Raw genomic sequence first — 17,130 nt, 5'->3', positions numbered from 1 at the left:
GGACATATTTTAGGGCTTGTCTCTTTTTTAAAAAAGGTTGTATTGAAGGAGAGACTTTCTCATTCTAGAGAGCATTTGATTAGGCAAAAATGGGTGCCATCCGATAACATTATAATACCCACTGTTTCAAAATGATAGCCACAAGACATAAAAAAATATGTGTATTCTTGATTTTAGTGTGATAAAATCACTTTCTAACTTTTGTTGTGTAAAGATATAACCAATTGTACAACTTTGTTGCCATGATGATGTAATGTCAACAAACCCTAAAACCATAAAATGACTGTCAAAATGATGATTTAAAAACTTTATAACTCAAATAATGCATGAGTTTTAACAGAATAATTCATGTGATTTTATAAAATTATAAGCTTCACTTTTCTGCCTTTAAACCCTGTAAAAATTGGCCCCATTCTCTTCCGTTGTAAGTGCCTCCCTGTAACATCGATTTTTGCTGTTTGTTTTTTTTTTTTTTAAGAAAAGGAGGGATGAGTCGAACTTCATTTTTGTGGTAATCAACATTGTGCCACAATGATCCAGTTTAACTTGTATTAAACCCGAAATATTCCTTTAAAGGGTAACTAAACACCTGCTCAGAGTCTGACTCCACCCACTAGAAATATTTGAAAGTGCAGGAAAAGTGGGCAGACCCCGGCGGGGATAGAGGGAACGAACCGAGTGCGGGGTGGGGTGGGGGGTGGGCACCTGAGACTCGTAGTGACGGAGTAATTGACAGCTGCTGTCAGACTCTATGTTATTATTATTCCTCACATGGTCGCAAGACGACATGTACATGAATCTGGCGTGGTGAGCTGGAACCTGCTTACGTCAGCTGTCACCGCTTACGTCACGAAGTACCGCAACAGCCAATAGGAAAATTCAACTGCAGTAGCCACCGTTCAACCTGAAGAGGGCAGCACTCAGACGTTTTTACACCATATATTGTAGAATTAAAACACTTTATACACAAATGTCAAAAAAATTACTTGAATCAATGACCAGTACTAATAAAGCCCCATGCTTACAGATCATTAACTAAAAAAAGTTGGTTTAGGGTTTAGTTACCCTTTAAGGCCACAAAATTACTGTTTTGATTTCATGGGGTCTTTTATGGCTTATTTTTGTGTGATATGGTATGCTGTTCCTTAAAAGCTTGTAATTATGGGAACGAATCTAATATGAGGCGCCAAACAAATCAAGCATGCTTTAAATAAAACGAAAATTTAATTGTATTCACTTTGGAAATAAATAAATAAATAAAATAAAAAACGACAGCTTGAGAGCATTTTTTCCCCTTAGATCTGTTAGCTGTATTAGGACAAGTGGGTTTGTGCTTCATGGAGATATTACAGTTTCAGATATTTTAAAAATATTCAGCTCCACACTGATGGCTTAATGATTTAATTTAAGATTTACATTTGAATTAAAATTCATATTTATTATTTATCTTTTAAATATTTACTTAACCATAAATATCTAAATAATGTGACATTTGAAAAACACGTGCTTTCATTTTGCATTTCAGCTAAATCTGGCAAATTCAGGCAGTTATGTTGATTAAGGTCTTGTATGATAAGAATTCACTTTACAAACAGACATCCAGATCTCTCTCTTCTTCTTCTTTTTTCTTCTTCTTCTTCTTCTACTTCTTCTTCTTTCAACTTTTGTTTGTCACAGGGCCACAGGTGGAGATGTGTTTGATTGGATATTAGACCAGGGCAACTACACAGAGAGAGATGCCGCCAATGTAATCCGTCAGGTTTTAGAAGCAGTGGCTTACCTACACTCACTCAACATAGTCCACAGAAACCTAAAGGTGGGTTTGCAATCTTACTATGAATGAGCTTGTTCATTAGTGAAACGTATTGTGTGTAAAAATGAAAAGATAGATAAAAATGACATTGAATTTGATTACAGAGCAGAAATTTAATTCAAAATAGTGGCAACATTTATAAACATATAATTTGCTTTCAAAAGTTAAATGAGACACATGCATTAAAAGAAGATTTTGGTGCAAAACATTAACTGGAAAACTACTGTGTCCTTTAATAAAAAAAATGAAATAAAAAAAGACAATGTGCTAATCTATTTTCTTTGCATTTATGCACCTGCATGCAAAGAAACAGTTTGAAGTCTGAATGTGTGATGCAAAGGCTTTAATTTGTTTTTATCCAATTGCATGTGCGTACTGGGGATGCTCTTGTATATGTATGTGCTAATTTGCAGACTATTAAATGATAATCAGTTATATTACTCAAATACCTTGTCCTCTTTGACTCATAACAATGCACAACTTTAATATTGCAGTTGCTCCCTTTGGGTGTCCTTAGCGTACGAATCAGATATGAAAGAAATAAACTGTACTGGAATGTTTAGTTGTTCTAATGCTTCATACTAAAATCATTAAGGTTACAGGGCTGTTTGTCATAAGACATCATGTGTTTGTAGTGCCCTCTAGTGCACATAGATAGAGAGAGCATTATTTATTTAAACTGGACAATGTGCAGGATATTAATGGGTAGCTCAGTGAGTAAAGACGCTGACGATCACCTCAGGAGTTGCGAGTTCGAATCCAGGGTGTGCTGAGTGACTCCAGCCAGGTCTACCAAGCAACCAAATTGGCCCGGTTGCAAGGGTGGGTAGTGTCAAGCGCTCAACAAGCCACGTGATAAGATGTGCTTGCTGATTGAGGGTCTCAGATGGGGAGACCCTCCGCCACCTGGATTGAGGAGAGCCACTACGCCACCACTAGGATTTAGAGCACATTGGGAATTGAGCATTCAAATTGGGGAGAAAACGGGAGAAAGAAAATATTCCATGCATCTCATTCAGTTTCACCAATCGGCTTGCAAGGTGTACTCATGCAAGCCGATTTAGCTTTAATACACTAATATACACAAATTGCACCCATCTAATGTCTTCACTGCCAATCTAATGCCATGCAACTCCTCCTATCATTACTTCTATATTAAATTATTGATTTTGTTTTCATAACCATTGTTTTTTTGTTTTTTTATCCTGTGCCTCTCTCTGTCATTTCAGCTGGAGAACTTGATGTACTACAGAGAAAGTAACCACAACAAAGTTGTGTTGCGGGATTTCTACCTGTCCAGATTTGAAAATGGATCAATAACTGAACCTTGTGGAACACCTGAGTACCTTGGTACCTGATGTTTATTCATTAAAATTATCATTACATGTCATTAAACATGAATATGTTAATTTAAATGTACATCTGTTTCTTATTTTCCATGTCAGCACCTGAAGTGGTGGCTCGTCATCGCTATGGAAGACCAGTTGATTGTTGGGCTGTGGGAGTCATTATGTATATACTGTAAGTTGGTGTTGAAGACACCATGCTGGAAATCCACTGGTTTGTCAGTGATCCTTTATTTTCTTTGTGACTTTGGTTCTATAAAACATTATTTTCGAAAATTTACTGTCTGTTAAATTAATGGGTGTTTTTTTCAACTTCAGTCTCTTTCAGCACTGCCAATTTGTAGAAAGTACATTTTGAAAATGCATTTTGTAGATGCATTATGGTAGATTATGTTTTTCTGAAAATCATTGAAATTCCCACACATTATCATTTTAACCTTCTCAAATTCTGTATTGCGTTTAATTGAATTCCGTGGTGGAAATGACGGAATTACACTTTTGTTGGCTTGGTTAACAAGTACACTAAATTTGGTAACATTTTACAATAGGGTTCCATTTGTTAACATTAGTTTATGCATTATGTATCATTAACAAACAATTTATAATATATTTTTACATCATTTATTAATCTTTGTTAATGTTAGTTAAAGAAATTAAATTGTTCATTGTTAGTTCATTGTTTGTTCATAGTGCATTAAGTAACTAATGTGAACATATAACTTTTGATTTTAAAAATGTATTGCTTTATGTTGAAATGAACAGTAACTATGATTAATAAATGCTTAATAAGTACTGTTTATTGTTAGCTTAATGTTGTTAATTAATGTTAACAAATTGAACCTTATTGTAAAGTGTTACCTTAAATTGAAAAAAACTTTATTATGGGCAACATTTTTATGATGATTTTCATAGTTTAGTATTGAATGTCTGTGTCTCAGACAAGGCTAAACAATCAAATCTATACATAAAAGGCATTTTAAAAGTACTATAATAACTGGAAGTGATTTTTAGTGTGATCTTGATACAACAACGAAAAAAGTTGAAATCTGTTACTGAAAAATAAACTTCTGGGACATGAAATTGCCCCTCTGATAATTCAACAGCACTTCCTTGATTATACATAATATATAGGCTACTTAAAGATGAAGTGTGTAATTTGCTTCAATGTCGAAATACTTTCTCCTATGCTAGCTTATTTACTATAGGCAAGCTATTTGTAGGCAACCAATGGCATAAACTGGGGGTGAGATATATATGATTGTCCAAACAATGGAAGATGGTTGGAATGTCAGAGAAAACAGTTTTTGCAATTCCGTTTGGTAGCGAGTAAATTACACACTCCACCCATGTTGTGCAAAACAGCAGGACACAATACAAATCATAAAAAACTCATTTTCAGGTTGTCTGGAAACCCTCCCTTCTATGATGAAACAGAGGAGGAAAACACCGACATGCACAACCGGATCATCTTCTGCCGCATTGTTGCTGGAGAATTTGAATTTGATTCACCATACTGGGATGACATTTCCCCTGCTGGTACTAAGATCAGGATCTGAAAAGCTCCTGATTATAACTAATAACAATTCAAATGGTTTCCTGAGTTCAATTTTTGGTGCTCTAAACATCTTTTCATCTCTCACAGCCAAGGAGTTGGTCTGTAAATTGATGGAGGTTGACCAGATGCTGAGAATTCCTGCACAAGATGCCCTTCTGCATGAATGGTAAGGCCACAGATATCTGCAAAAATAATTAAACACAGCCACTTTTTTCCAGGCACAATAAATCACCTTAACCCTTAAACGCATACCTCTTGTCTTTAGTGACCCGGGACCTCATTCCACCCCCATACCTCATCCATTTTTTTAGTTGTGCCCACACCTCTTTAGTATTCCTCAATTTTCTCTTATATATACACAACAAAAATGCCAAAATTGCATTGAAAATAATTTTTATAATGGCTTAAGTGTATAGGGTCATTAGAGGCCCTAGTTATGTAATCGTTTTTATTTCACACTACTATAAATTTGATATTTATGATTATTTAATATCTATATACAGCCTCAGGATATCTATTTCTTTGTTTATTACAAGAGAAATTAGTACTATATTCATAAAAAATAAATACTATATCACACTGATTTTCTGTGCAACAATGAATTATTAACAATGATGAATTATCAGTATCCCATATGCATGAACACATACATACGGTTCAGTATATACATGATATTGCAAGGTGGGGCTGTTGTTTCAGTGATTTAATTGATTTAAATTTGACATTTTAATGAAGAAACAAAATGGAAGTAAACTATAGCAAGTACAACACATGAACAGTATAATATGACTATTGTCATTTGGGTGTACTACTGAAATTATGTAAGTTGTGCATGTATTTGCACTCAATAAGTGCCTGAGAAAATTAATCCTGTTTTAGGTGTGTTGCATTGTCTCTTTGATATATGAAAAATAAAACATCAAAATATATTTTATTCTATTATTTTCGAATTGCCCTAAATATATTATGAAAATTTGACACTATCTGGGCATTTTGTAGATCCATTTGTGATAGATATACAGTACGTGCCAGGTCTCTAAAGTCCTGAATATGAGTGGTGAAATTCCCATGCATTTAAGGGTTAAAGGGGCAGTTCACCCCCCAAAAACATTTAACTCACCCTCATGTTGTTCCAAATCGGTGTGCTATGACTTGATTTCTTCTGTGGAACACAAAAGGAGATAGAATGTTAGCCTCAGCCACCATTCACATTCTGCCTAACATCTCGTTTTGTGTTCCTCAGAAGAAATACAGTCATACAGGTTAGAAACAACATGAAGGTGAGTGAATGATTTGAGTGAACTGTCCTTTTAATGTGTTCCTTTGCTTGTATGCTAAACAGGATCGCTGGAAATGGGGCTTCGGAAAAGAATCTGAAGGAAGGAGTGTGCGCACAATTTGAGAAAAACTTTGCTAAGGCCAAGTGGAGGGTAAGAGGAATCTAATATCACACACTAGTGATGTGCAGCTTGCCAAGTGTCTCTAATAATTGTATTACTCAGATTTCTTGCAAACAGTAACCATTAAGATGGTAATGCAGATATACCTGTTGTTTAATTGCACTGTGAAGGTTCTGATTGTTATTATATTCATGTTTGCTTTTTCCTTGCATGTGATACCCAGGAATTAAAGGTACTGTTGTCGCAGGGCAACCTAGAGGCAGAGATTCTTTTCTTTGTTTAACAATCTTTGACTTGGGCACTCGTATTTCCTTTTGCATCATGCCCTGTGTACAACAATACATGGCTTCAGTGTCTCATGGCCTGGCCTGTCTCTTCAAACAACGATCACTCAGGAAATATGTAGTTCAAGTCTGATTGTTGGAAAGACTCTCCCTGTACTTAAGCCTCCCATGTATTTGTACACAAGTAACTAACAAATGTATCACTGCCCAGCTGGTCCCATGTGAATCCAATCATATGCCATCTGGCTTTTACTCACAGTGTCCTCAATATTCCAGTTCAGCTTCCAGATAGTCCTTCATTCACTCCAGATTGACTTTTCATTGTAGTGTCACATTAATGTGTATGAAAAAGTTGTCCTTGTGTTTCTCTCTGTGTGTGTGTGTGTGTGTGTGTGTGTGTGTGTGTGTGTGTGTGTGTGTGTGTGTGTGTGTGTGTGTGTGTGTGCGTGCGTGTGTGTGTGCGTGCCAGCTAGGACAAAAATGGTTCTACGGAAAAGAAAGAGTGAAAGAGACAAAGTGGTTTGTCCACAGATGACTTATTGTGGCCCTGATTCATTGATTCACATCATGCTTCTATCAATGACACATACATAGGGCTGGGCAATATGGCTACAAAAATGTAATCTCTATATTTGTCTGCCTATTGATGATGTATAATCTTGACAATTATTTATTTGCTCTGAAATGGCTTAAAAGTGTTGTTGTTTTTTTAAATCAGAGGAACCATCATTTCAACCAAACAGCCATTGTAGCCATGTGTATTCAAAGTGTTTAATGCAGTAAGTATAAATCTAGTTAAAAATAATGAACACAAAGAAGATCGATATTTTATCAAGTGTATTTATATGCACCAATATACATCAATACATTGTAATTTTACAAAAAAGAAAAAAGAATTGTGAATGAAAAGGGTGTGCAAAAACAGCTACACTCACTTAATTTTGGTACCTATTTGAATATTATTAAAATTGAATTATTATTGTGGTACCCAAACAAGTATTATAATATAGAATTATTTTTGTATGATAACTTAAGAGGTTACAATTGATTGGAATTCCTCGAATGAGTCAACATGATGCACTTTGCTTTCAAAATGCACACAATCCACTCTGAGACCGCTGAAAACAGCGTATCATAAGACCTGCTTGAGCACACAGAAAAGCATGTCACCCATTAACTCTAAAGCGAAAACAGACCATGTTTTAATTTTAATGAACTCACTGCCTTTTGCTGTTTATTAATCACATATCGCGATTATTATTTTATTTGGATTAGTTGTGCAGCCCTGAAGGATCTTGAAGTTAATCTAATAACACGCTCTTTAGGAAATATAGTGGCCAAATAAAAATTGCATTAACATCATTGCAATATTCACGATATTGCTTAATATTAGATGACCAACAAAATCATCATGATTACAGTGTCGTCAATATTCTATATATCGCCCAGCCCTATAAATACAGTATAATGGTGGTATGCTCTTGGGAGTTATTCTGCTCCTTTATGTTTACATTCCATCAAAGATAGAAAGAGGAAAAATTGCAACCACAAATTGTTAGCAAAGCATTTCACCTCTATAGCAAAGAAGACATTATGTTACTTTATAATTCATTGGGTACTAACTTTAACTTAACTACGTTTTTGGTATTTCTCCATTTCACTTTTTAGAAAGCGATTCGTGTCACCACTTTCATGCAGCGTCTCCGAGCATTTGAAGTTGGATCGAATGAGGTGGTAGTAGACAGCCAAGGTGAAAAGGTCAGGGCAGATGGGTTAAATGGTAAGGGGACAAAAAAAGACTCAGCTGGGGTTTCTAATGTGAGCGTGTCCCATGCGGTGACAGTTGAAAGCAAGCCCTTGAAGAATCAAGAAGAGGGGAATTCAGGACCCAGAAAAGCAGAAAAGGAGAAAGGAGTTGTGACTGTTTCACCTTTAGAACTCGCAGAGCCCCTTGCCCAATCAAACATATCTTCAAAACTACAAGTGGAGGAGCCTATCAAGAAAGAGGAAAAGAAAGAAACTGCAAAAGGTGAAAAGGAAGACAAACCATTAACAGATGCAAACCAGAAACCAGCACCCACCCAGGCCATGAAGACCTCACACAGTCAAGAGAACCATGTATCCAAAGATCCAGAGGCCACAGCTGTTGGTAATTTTGAGAAGAAATCATCATCTTTCCCTGATACTCCAAATCAATGTAAGATGGCTGCTAATCTCTCAATGGATCATGGCTTATGTTCTGATACCAAAACTGGTGCCTCGTCAGTTGGTAATGAACAACCTCTTAAAACAGAGAAGGTTGATACAATGCAGGATGTGGCCACAAGTAGCTGGTGTCAAACACAGCTTCCAGAAGTAGTAGCAGAGGGGCCAGTTGAGGTAGGGGCAAGTGGAGAGGTTATTCCCAAGAGCAGAGAGATGAAGAAAGGAAAATCTGACAAGGGTAGCCAGTCAATGAAAAACATTCAGCCTACATATCCAGGATTGGGATCTTCAGTTCTTGGCCATGATAAAACAGTATTTGTGCAGGAGCTTGAAGAGATGGTCCATGGTGCAACCGGCTATGGGATCCCATACTGTCCAACCCCTTATTCTGTTAGTGGGGGAGCTATGTATGGAGGTCTAGATCCTGGAGGTGGAGCCAGTGCTGATTGGCAAATGGATTGTGTAATTGAACAAATTGAAAAGCAAATGGCTGCTGTGCTAGAAAAGATTGAAGGAGACATGCCTTCATTGCTGGAGCAGATCAGCGACTGTCCCGAGACCCTGCCTAGAGCGAAGAGTGCTAGCTCTTCCCCCTCAACCCAACCTCGCTCGTATCATCATTCAACACCTCCACCCCTTCCCACCACACCACGCCCAGCAATGCCTTCTTTCCCACACCTGACCATCCCTCCTCCCTCTTACCCACCTCCCTCTCCACCCGGTCCCATCCAGAGTCACAGTCCTCCAACTGCTGATGAGGGTAACAGCGATGGCCAGAGGAATGCAAAGCAGTCTGGCCAAACACCAAGCGGAAGTGTGTCAGGAAAAGGGTTGTAAATATTTGTTGAGGAGAGTGTAAGCTCTAAGTAGGTAAGCCATGTAAAACAATAAAATCTTTGGGTTATGGATAATTAATGAAAGCCTACATTTTCAGGCTGTACAATGATCTGTTTGGGCTCCAACACAAATATTAGAATAGTCCAGTTACTGAATGTATTTGACTGAAAAGAAGAGTTTCATTGTGTAAAGAGGAAAGCAGTTTTAATGTTTGAAAAAGAGGGGACAGAGGGACATTATTTTATATTATTAGAATGAAACATCTGAAATATTCCACAATTAAAGGAATAGTTCACCCAAAAATGTAAATCACTTATTTGCTCACTCATGTTGTTCCAAACATATGACTTTCTTTTTTCTGTGGAACACAAAAGATGATGTCATGCAGAATGTTTGGCACTGACAGCCTTAAGCCTAAAGGATTCTTTGGTTTTGATGCTAACACTTAGCTTCTGCATACAGTCAAACGCTCACCTTTCAAAGTATACTTCATTTGACAATGCGCATACAAAGGCAGTTGCAGCATACATGCTATGACTGTTATGAGATACTGGACTATTACTCTTCAGAAGGTTAGGCCCATAAATATGTCATTATAGTCCTTCAAAATCAAGTTATGTAAATGCAGGAATCTCCTAATGAGCAAATCCACTGTTGTTGTTTCCACCTTAGTTTCTTGTTGTTTAGCAATGATTACATCTTCTAGTGCTACTTCGTGACAGCAACAGCTCAACTGTGAGATTTGCCACCTTGTGTGCATGTCAGAGTACGGTTAGAAAAATCGTATGCATTCAGTGCTTGATAACTCTGCCGATGACGAAATTTGTGTCACGTGCCCTGTACGCAGACACTAGTGTTCGCGTCTGACTGAAGTATACTTTGGGCTTAAGTCAGCATTCACTTCCATTGCATATATTTTTCCATAACACCTCAGAATTTAGTGACTGAGGCTAATGCTAACATTCTCTCGTTTGCGTTCAATGGAAGAAAAAGGTCATGCAGATTTGGAACAGCATGTTGGTTACTAAATAATGACAGAATTTTCATTTTTGGGTGTAATATCCCTTTATGGTGGTATGAAAATATGGTGGTATGAAAATTGTTGTAAATATTTGTGATCAGCACTACAAAATAATGATTGCATAATTGTAATGTCCAATAGAGAATGGAAGCAATGTGGAAAAATTTGTTTATTTTTTGGATGTAAGATTCATAAGTTTATATAACCTGAACAATTTACCTTTAATGAAACCTTTTCCCTTAAAACATGTTATCATCCTGACCTGTTTTGGGACAACCACAGAACATTTGCTCTTCACCAAGTACTGAATTTGGAGGGTGATATAATTTTTGTCACTTCATCCATGTTGGATTTTAGTGAAGTTGAGGGAGTGCATCGGTGTACTCTCTCATTAATCGTTTACTTTCTGTAATATTTCCAATAAGACTATTTTATTTTCTTTGTTATTGTATATTCTCAAGTTGTACAGATCTTTCTATGAGTCTGCCAAACATTAATGTCATTAATTATAATGTATAATAAAAAATTATAATGCTCATAGATCAAGTATCTTAAGAGACTTTGAAACTACTTTTTAAATGTATTCTCTTTCCTGGCCTTTTTGTTTTTTTGCTGTTGTATGCGTCCATCTGCGTATTTGTTTGGTTATCATTCTCTTACTCTCTTTTCTCAATTTCTGATGCATAATAATAATAATATCTTTATGAAAAATACTGTATAATAATTTTGCTAACATATCCTAAAGTAAGCTCTAATGTTTACAGTATGTATAGTTCTTGCTACTGTTTGTGAAATGTAACTGTGGCTTCCACCTCTCCAAATATGATAGTTTTGTTATATGTGTATATTCTTCCAAGCTACTTTTTGCACTCTGTATGCTAAGATTTCAATAAAATTCAGATAAAACTCTATTGTTTATAGACTGTCCTTCTGGCTTTTTTGACTAATCTCTGAATCTATATAGAATGACTAAAATGTTGACAGTATATAACTCTGTAACATGAACAACCTTAAAGAAAATATTAAAACTCCAGAATTAACTTTCATCAAGTAATTAAAATGCCTTAAAACATCGTACAAAGAGCAAACACAAACACTTGCCATTTATCATGCTTCCATTACTATAAGCTTAAAATCTTCTATAATAAATAAATAATCCACATTTAGGAATTTTCCTCAAGGATATTCCGGTAGTATACACATCTGAGGTGTATTAACAAAAGTATTTGGTGATATATACAAATTATAAGTCTTCTGTTATCACTTTTGCAAAGCACATTATAACGTCAAAAACTACTTTTCCCAAAGTGCACAGCGCAGCCCAAGCTTGGATTAACCTACTTTGCAACTGGAAGGGGATAACAAGGATGCAATTATGGTTTTCGACTACAATATATTAAACATTTTCATAATTACACTAATAATCTTGTATTAACGCTTATTGTAAAGGGTTAACATCTGATAATCAGTCCACTGAAAATATTTGATCGTCAAACACAAAAACATTTTTGTGTCCTATCCCCGTATCTTGAATATTGGAACATTCTGAACTCAAACTCTGCACATGTTGGTACTACTCTCGTGAACTGAAGAATACTTGCAGAACTAAAAGAGTGCTGTTAACGGTATAAGGAATAGCCAGCCGGTCAGGCAACCGTCCAGCCTCCCCTCACACTGGAAAGTCACGGAGCTCCCGCTACTTCCAGGGATAAAGTTACAGACACGGTTTGATTTGACATTTTTGTTGTTTATCTTTTGCCCGCGAGGTATTTCTGTATTCAGTACCGTGGAGAGGCCGAGTAATATCGGATGTGGTGAGTTCTGCATACTTATGTGCCTGGCTAATGCTAGCAAGTTAACGTGTCCATAAGAATACTGTTGCAGCTAGCTACTGCCAAGTGTTTATCGTTGGAGTCAGCTCGCCAGACTCAACAATGTGACTGGCCACTTTAGAAAAAAAGCCAGCTAACGGCATGCGCGAGACAATGCGTGCATAACGAGCCAGGTCTAAAAGAAAAGCAGCCTATTCTTGCCAAAAAAGTTGGCGCGTTCTGCCGTCATATGGTTTAGGACAGGTCATTCTTCACAATTCCTCTATGGGTTAAAATAAGGCTGTGCTAAGCTAACAAGCTTCGTTTTCGCAGGCTAACGTTATCAGTGGCGCCTCGCGAAACGTCTACGGCATGTTGTGACATCGCATCGTTTCCCAGATCGCTAGCTTTGATAGATAGCAATATAATATGACACATAACAGGCAGGGTGGTCACTCATTTTTCTAACTGTTTGGAGAGATTGTCTCTTTTAAATAATAAAAGCTTTACACAACATGGACTGAATATTGATCAACTTGCTTGTTTGTTAGGCTAGACCACTGATCATTAATCCTCAACCAGTTTATGCAGCTCTGTGCATTGATAACATGTGTTGTAAAACGATTTGCTTTACAGTGAACTCAAGCTTCATTTGAACCCCACGACCCCTATCTCTTGTAGGCATGCAAAATAGGTTGGATCATCTCAAAGATGGTGTTTTACATTGAGTTAACTGGCTCACGCCGACTGAGGGGTTTTTGCTATCAAGTGCAGGTGCCTGGGCGGAAGAAAGATGCGATGCGTTGGTGGTTGTTGACATTTTCAGCAGGTACAAACAAGATACTCGGCCAGGATAAAAGCAAGCACATTTGCCACTATTGTGCACAACTGGCAAGAATAAGCGGCCCACTTGGGCCTTTGTCACAAGGTATCCCCCCATCCCCCAACGCTTATTTCTCTCGCTCACAAGAAAGCCCCTTTCCTTACCTCTCATTTTAACGGCAACTGCCTTGAAAAAGCAGTTTTCTGCATTTATTGCTGATCTGGGTAGGGAAGGTACGCTGTTCCACAAAAGGCTATATATTGAAGCAGAGGGGTTATGAAAGCATCATTACAATTGTGTGGCTCGTATGATTCTTAAACTTTTTTTTGACAAGCCATTATTCCATGATCCCCATTTGTTACAGGCTCTATGCTCAGAAGTAAAACAATTGTGACCTATTTGACAGAGCCAGCTGTCAACAAGCATGTTAGATATATATACATAGATTTATACATATAATTAAGGACACTGTTCAGTGAGGTGCATTATCTAAATTCCTATAATGTTTTTGTTGGTACCGGTAAGTAATTTCAAATAAACAAATTAATCAAACAAGCACTTCTCAGTTTTTTAGGCAGCCATTTGCAAATATTCTGCATATGTGCATGATTATTCTTGCAAGTTGGTATTTTACCAAAATTCTGCTAATCTGACCAGACTAGAATGAGATTATTTAATACTGCTACACAAGACTGTTAATAAATACCCTGTTTTGTTACTAAACCCCACTTTATTTTGTATTTATTAATTGTAACCATAAAAAAAAAACATTTAAAAATTACTTAAAATTTTGCAGTTGCTACTTAATCAAGACACCATTTAGCAACTGATGAAATTTAAAGGAATATTCCAGGTTCAATACAAGTTGAGCTCAATAGACAGTATTTGTGGCATAATATTGATTACCACAAAATATAATTTTAATTTGTCAGTCCTTGTAAAAAAAGCAAAAATCTGTGTTACAGTGAGGCACTTACAATGGAAGTGAATGGCACCAATCCGTAATTATTAAAATACTCACTGTTTCAAAAGTATAGCCAAAGACGTAAACAGTCTGCATGTTAACATGATTTTAGTGTGATAAAATAGTTTACTAACCTTTTCTGTGTTAAGTAATAGCCAATTTTACAACTTCATTGTCATGATGATGTAATGCCAACAAACACTAAAATGAATGTAAAAAATTACAATTTAAACAATTTTTCAGCTTAAATAATAGAAGAGATTTAACAATTATTTTTTAAGAATTAATGTAAGTGCTTTTATAAAATTATAAGCTTCATATTTCTTATTTTCTTTTAAGTATTATTGTTGTAGTAATCAACAAATGTTGTCAATTGAGCTTAACTTGTATTGAACCCACAATATTCCTTTTAAAGGCAGCTTCTCACAATTGGTGTATTTAAGCAAATTTGTTTTTTTAAATGCATAATTAATTCACTATACTGTTTACATATAGCCTAATTTATTGGGGCAAGGCATGTAAATTATATTTTTAAGATGACAAATTCATCCGTAGATACATGATAACAATGCTTGACGTGTTTCAGTTCAAAATGCAGATCGGAATCTCAATTATAGAACCCTAAAGTCCCAGCATGTTCGCTACGTACTGTATGCACACAATATTAATTTTATTTAAATGCAAATCATTTAGGCACTATTTTACCTTCATAGAGAGAGGTTTTCCGTAATGTCATAGACAGGGCATCCAATGAGTGACAAGAGAATTTCAAGCACTCATCGCGAGACCTCCTTTTCCTGTTCCTTTACCAGAGCAACTCCGCCCCTGTGCTCCAGCTGCCATTTTGGTTTTGTTCCGTTCGCTGAAGTAAAACCAGAAACGCGATACGGACAGCGAGCAGCTTGGACGACACAGTGACTCGGCAGGATAGTAAAGGGGGGCTAACTCACAGTATCTCGGCAAGCGTTGTTCGTGCTGTCGCGGCTCGTTTTCTCCTCGTCATATAAATCAGTCCGCAATCCGCTCCATCTAAGTTTGTTTCACACGCGGAGCTGTTTGCTGACACTGAGAGTGGACTGAGAAGGATTATTGGTAAGAGCCAAATCATTTCACTCTATGCGCTAACTCGTTGATGGCAGCTTCCTGCTTAAACGGTTGTTACAACGCTTATTTCACCTGCGATTCTCGCCTAGACTATGAATAATGATACAATGGTTGATCCGCCTGGATCAGATCGCTGCGTTTGTACCAGCACTTAGTTCTTTCATTCACTGGTTAGCACAAAAGTAAGCTAGGCCTCAGACCATACTCCGTAAACTGCCTGAATCAACTATGGCAAAGCTGTAGCAGGCTAGTAAGCTAACATTGCAATATGTTTCCAAGTCATCCCCTCGTGTTGTTCTCTAGATCATCCTGTTAAAGTGAGATCAATCTGATTAGCGGCACACGACCTGCTTGAACATTTGCCCTTTAATATCCAGTTTGTTGAATTGCGGTGTTTGATGCCTTGACATACTGCGGAAGTGAATATCTGAAATGAACCGAGCAAGTGTAACTAGATCCTACACGAGCTAGTAATGAATATATTTTCGCTTGTCATGTACGGATATAGTGAGATTTCGCTTTTACTTAAGCGATCCGAATAAGAGGGTGGGCACCTCAATCTTTACTTACTGTAATCTTTTCCATATTAAGTCAATATATTAACTTATGCAAACTGTTATTTGTGCGCGATCTTCTGATTTAAATAAAGACAAAAATATTTAAAAGAAAAGTCTTGATCAATAATGAAAATGCTCCACATGGACGGGAAAACCGGTATGCGGAATTTCCGCAAATCGGTGGTCTGTTTCGAGGACGGTTGAACTTTTGGCAACATCGAAACTAATAATCGTCAAACTGCTCCAAAGTTTCGTTTCACATGTCTGTAAGGTAATAATAGCTCCTCCTTTTGTAACCTATCTTAATTTATTGACTGTCGGAAGTCAGGGAACACTCGCTCAATGCGTTATTAATGGTATATCTACTCGTGACACTTGGAATATGGATGACAAGCGCAATACGATAGTTTGTGCTTCTGGAAACAGTGCAGGTCTTGGGATGTGACATCCACACTGCAGTTGTGTTTTAATGAATCAGCGGTTTTGTTAAGGCAGAATGGGCGAGCCAGTGGATGCCAGAGCCTTCCGCCATAAACACAACGGTTTGTCCGTGAGCTATTTATAGTCAAAGAGCTTCAAGTTGCGGCAGAATTCAGGCTCTACTATTGCAGCGTTAAGACAAGCCACATTGTTTTAAGTCCACTAGCTGTAAAATGAGCTTTCGTATTGAAGAAAAAGAATGGCTTAAATTGTCTTAAGGCATTTTGGTGCTTTCCTGTTCGTTTTGCTTTCTGTTTATGGTTTCAGTCAGTGACATAATCCCTGTTTGTTTTAATTCTGAGACATGATTTCCTCTATGAAAAGGGTGTAGATTTTTGGGAATTATTTTTGGAATTTAGCCTGGGTAAGGTAGAACTGGTACAGTCAAAACAACCTGGGAGCGGATTCACGAGAAGTTCTTAAGAAATTTCTTCTTCTACTATTTTCTTCTTAATTTGTCATAAAAAAAAAAAAAAGTTATGAACATTTTTCCTGATTAAACTTCTTAAAGTTCTTATCTTTTTTCTTAAGGGGAAACTTAAAGTAAAAAGCATTAATATTCTCTAATAAATAGCTGTAAATAACATTTAAAGTTAGGATTACCTCACTTGTCTTAAATCCTAAAAAGAAAGATGTTTAATGGGTTTTTCATGTTGAGTCTGAAGTTGCAGTGGGCTGTAGAAGTAGAAATTTTATTTTAGATGATAAAAAAAAAAAATTTCATCTTTCAAACCATGTAAATGTTATCACCAAATTCAAACAATAAATGTTGTTTTGAAGCTTCTTAATGTGGTGACCATTCATGCTAACGGATGCGCTCAGGATGCGATCGGAGTTGGGCACAGCGGAGACAGCCTCCGCCACCTTTTCCCATTTACCCGCCTCGTACTTACAGCGTGATATTATTATCAAGCTTCCCAATGAAAACCT

General features: G+C 36.8%; 2 protein-coding genes across 5 annotated transcripts in view; both read left to right on the top strand.

The window, feature by feature from the left end:
* Window positions 1–11,364, top strand: part of LOC127618360 (calcium/calmodulin-dependent protein kinase type IV-like) — a 54,053-nt gene extending 42,689 nt beyond the window's left edge. For both annotated transcript variants that reach the window (XM_052090743.1, XM_052090744.1), the window contains 7 exons: window positions 1,678–1,816; window positions 3,043–3,163; window positions 3,259–3,334; window positions 4,559–4,695; window positions 4,802–4,880; window positions 6,057–6,144; window positions 8,067–11,364. In XM_052090743.1, the coding sequence (XP_051946703.1) occupies window positions 1,678–1,816; window positions 3,043–3,163; window positions 3,259–3,334; window positions 4,559–4,695; window positions 4,802–4,880; window positions 6,057–6,144; window positions 8,067–9,440 (2,014 nt within the window). In that variant the 3' untranslated portion in view covers window positions 9,441–11,364. The remainder of the gene's footprint in view (window positions 1–1,677; window positions 1,817–3,042; window positions 3,164–3,258; window positions 3,335–4,558; window positions 4,696–4,801; window positions 4,881–6,056; window positions 6,145–8,066) is intronic.
* Window positions 11,365–12,034: 670 nt separating this feature from the next.
* uba1 (ubiquitin-like modifier activating enzyme 1) overlaps window positions 12,035–17,130 on the top strand; it is a 38,569-nt gene continuing 33,473 nt past the window's right edge. For 2 of the 3 annotated variants that reach the window (XM_052091374.1, XM_052091372.1), the window contains exon 1: window positions 14,886–15,151. The gene's annotated coding sequence lies outside the window, so the exon portion shown is untranslated. Of the gene's footprint in view, window positions 12,276–14,885; window positions 15,152–17,130 lie in introns of those variants that run through there. The other variant, XM_052091373.1, reaches the window with a different exon arrangement.

This window comes from Xyrauchen texanus, chromosome 25, assembly GCF_025860055.1.
Source record: "Xyrauchen texanus isolate HMW12.3.18 chromosome 25, RBS_HiC_50CHRs, whole genome shotgun sequence".
Classification (NCBI taxonomy): Eukaryota; Metazoa; Chordata; class Actinopteri; order Cypriniformes; family Catostomidae; genus Xyrauchen; species Xyrauchen texanus.
The sequence above is the reverse complement of the archived record's forward strand: the minus strand, read 5'-3'. Positions and strand labels throughout refer to the sequence as shown.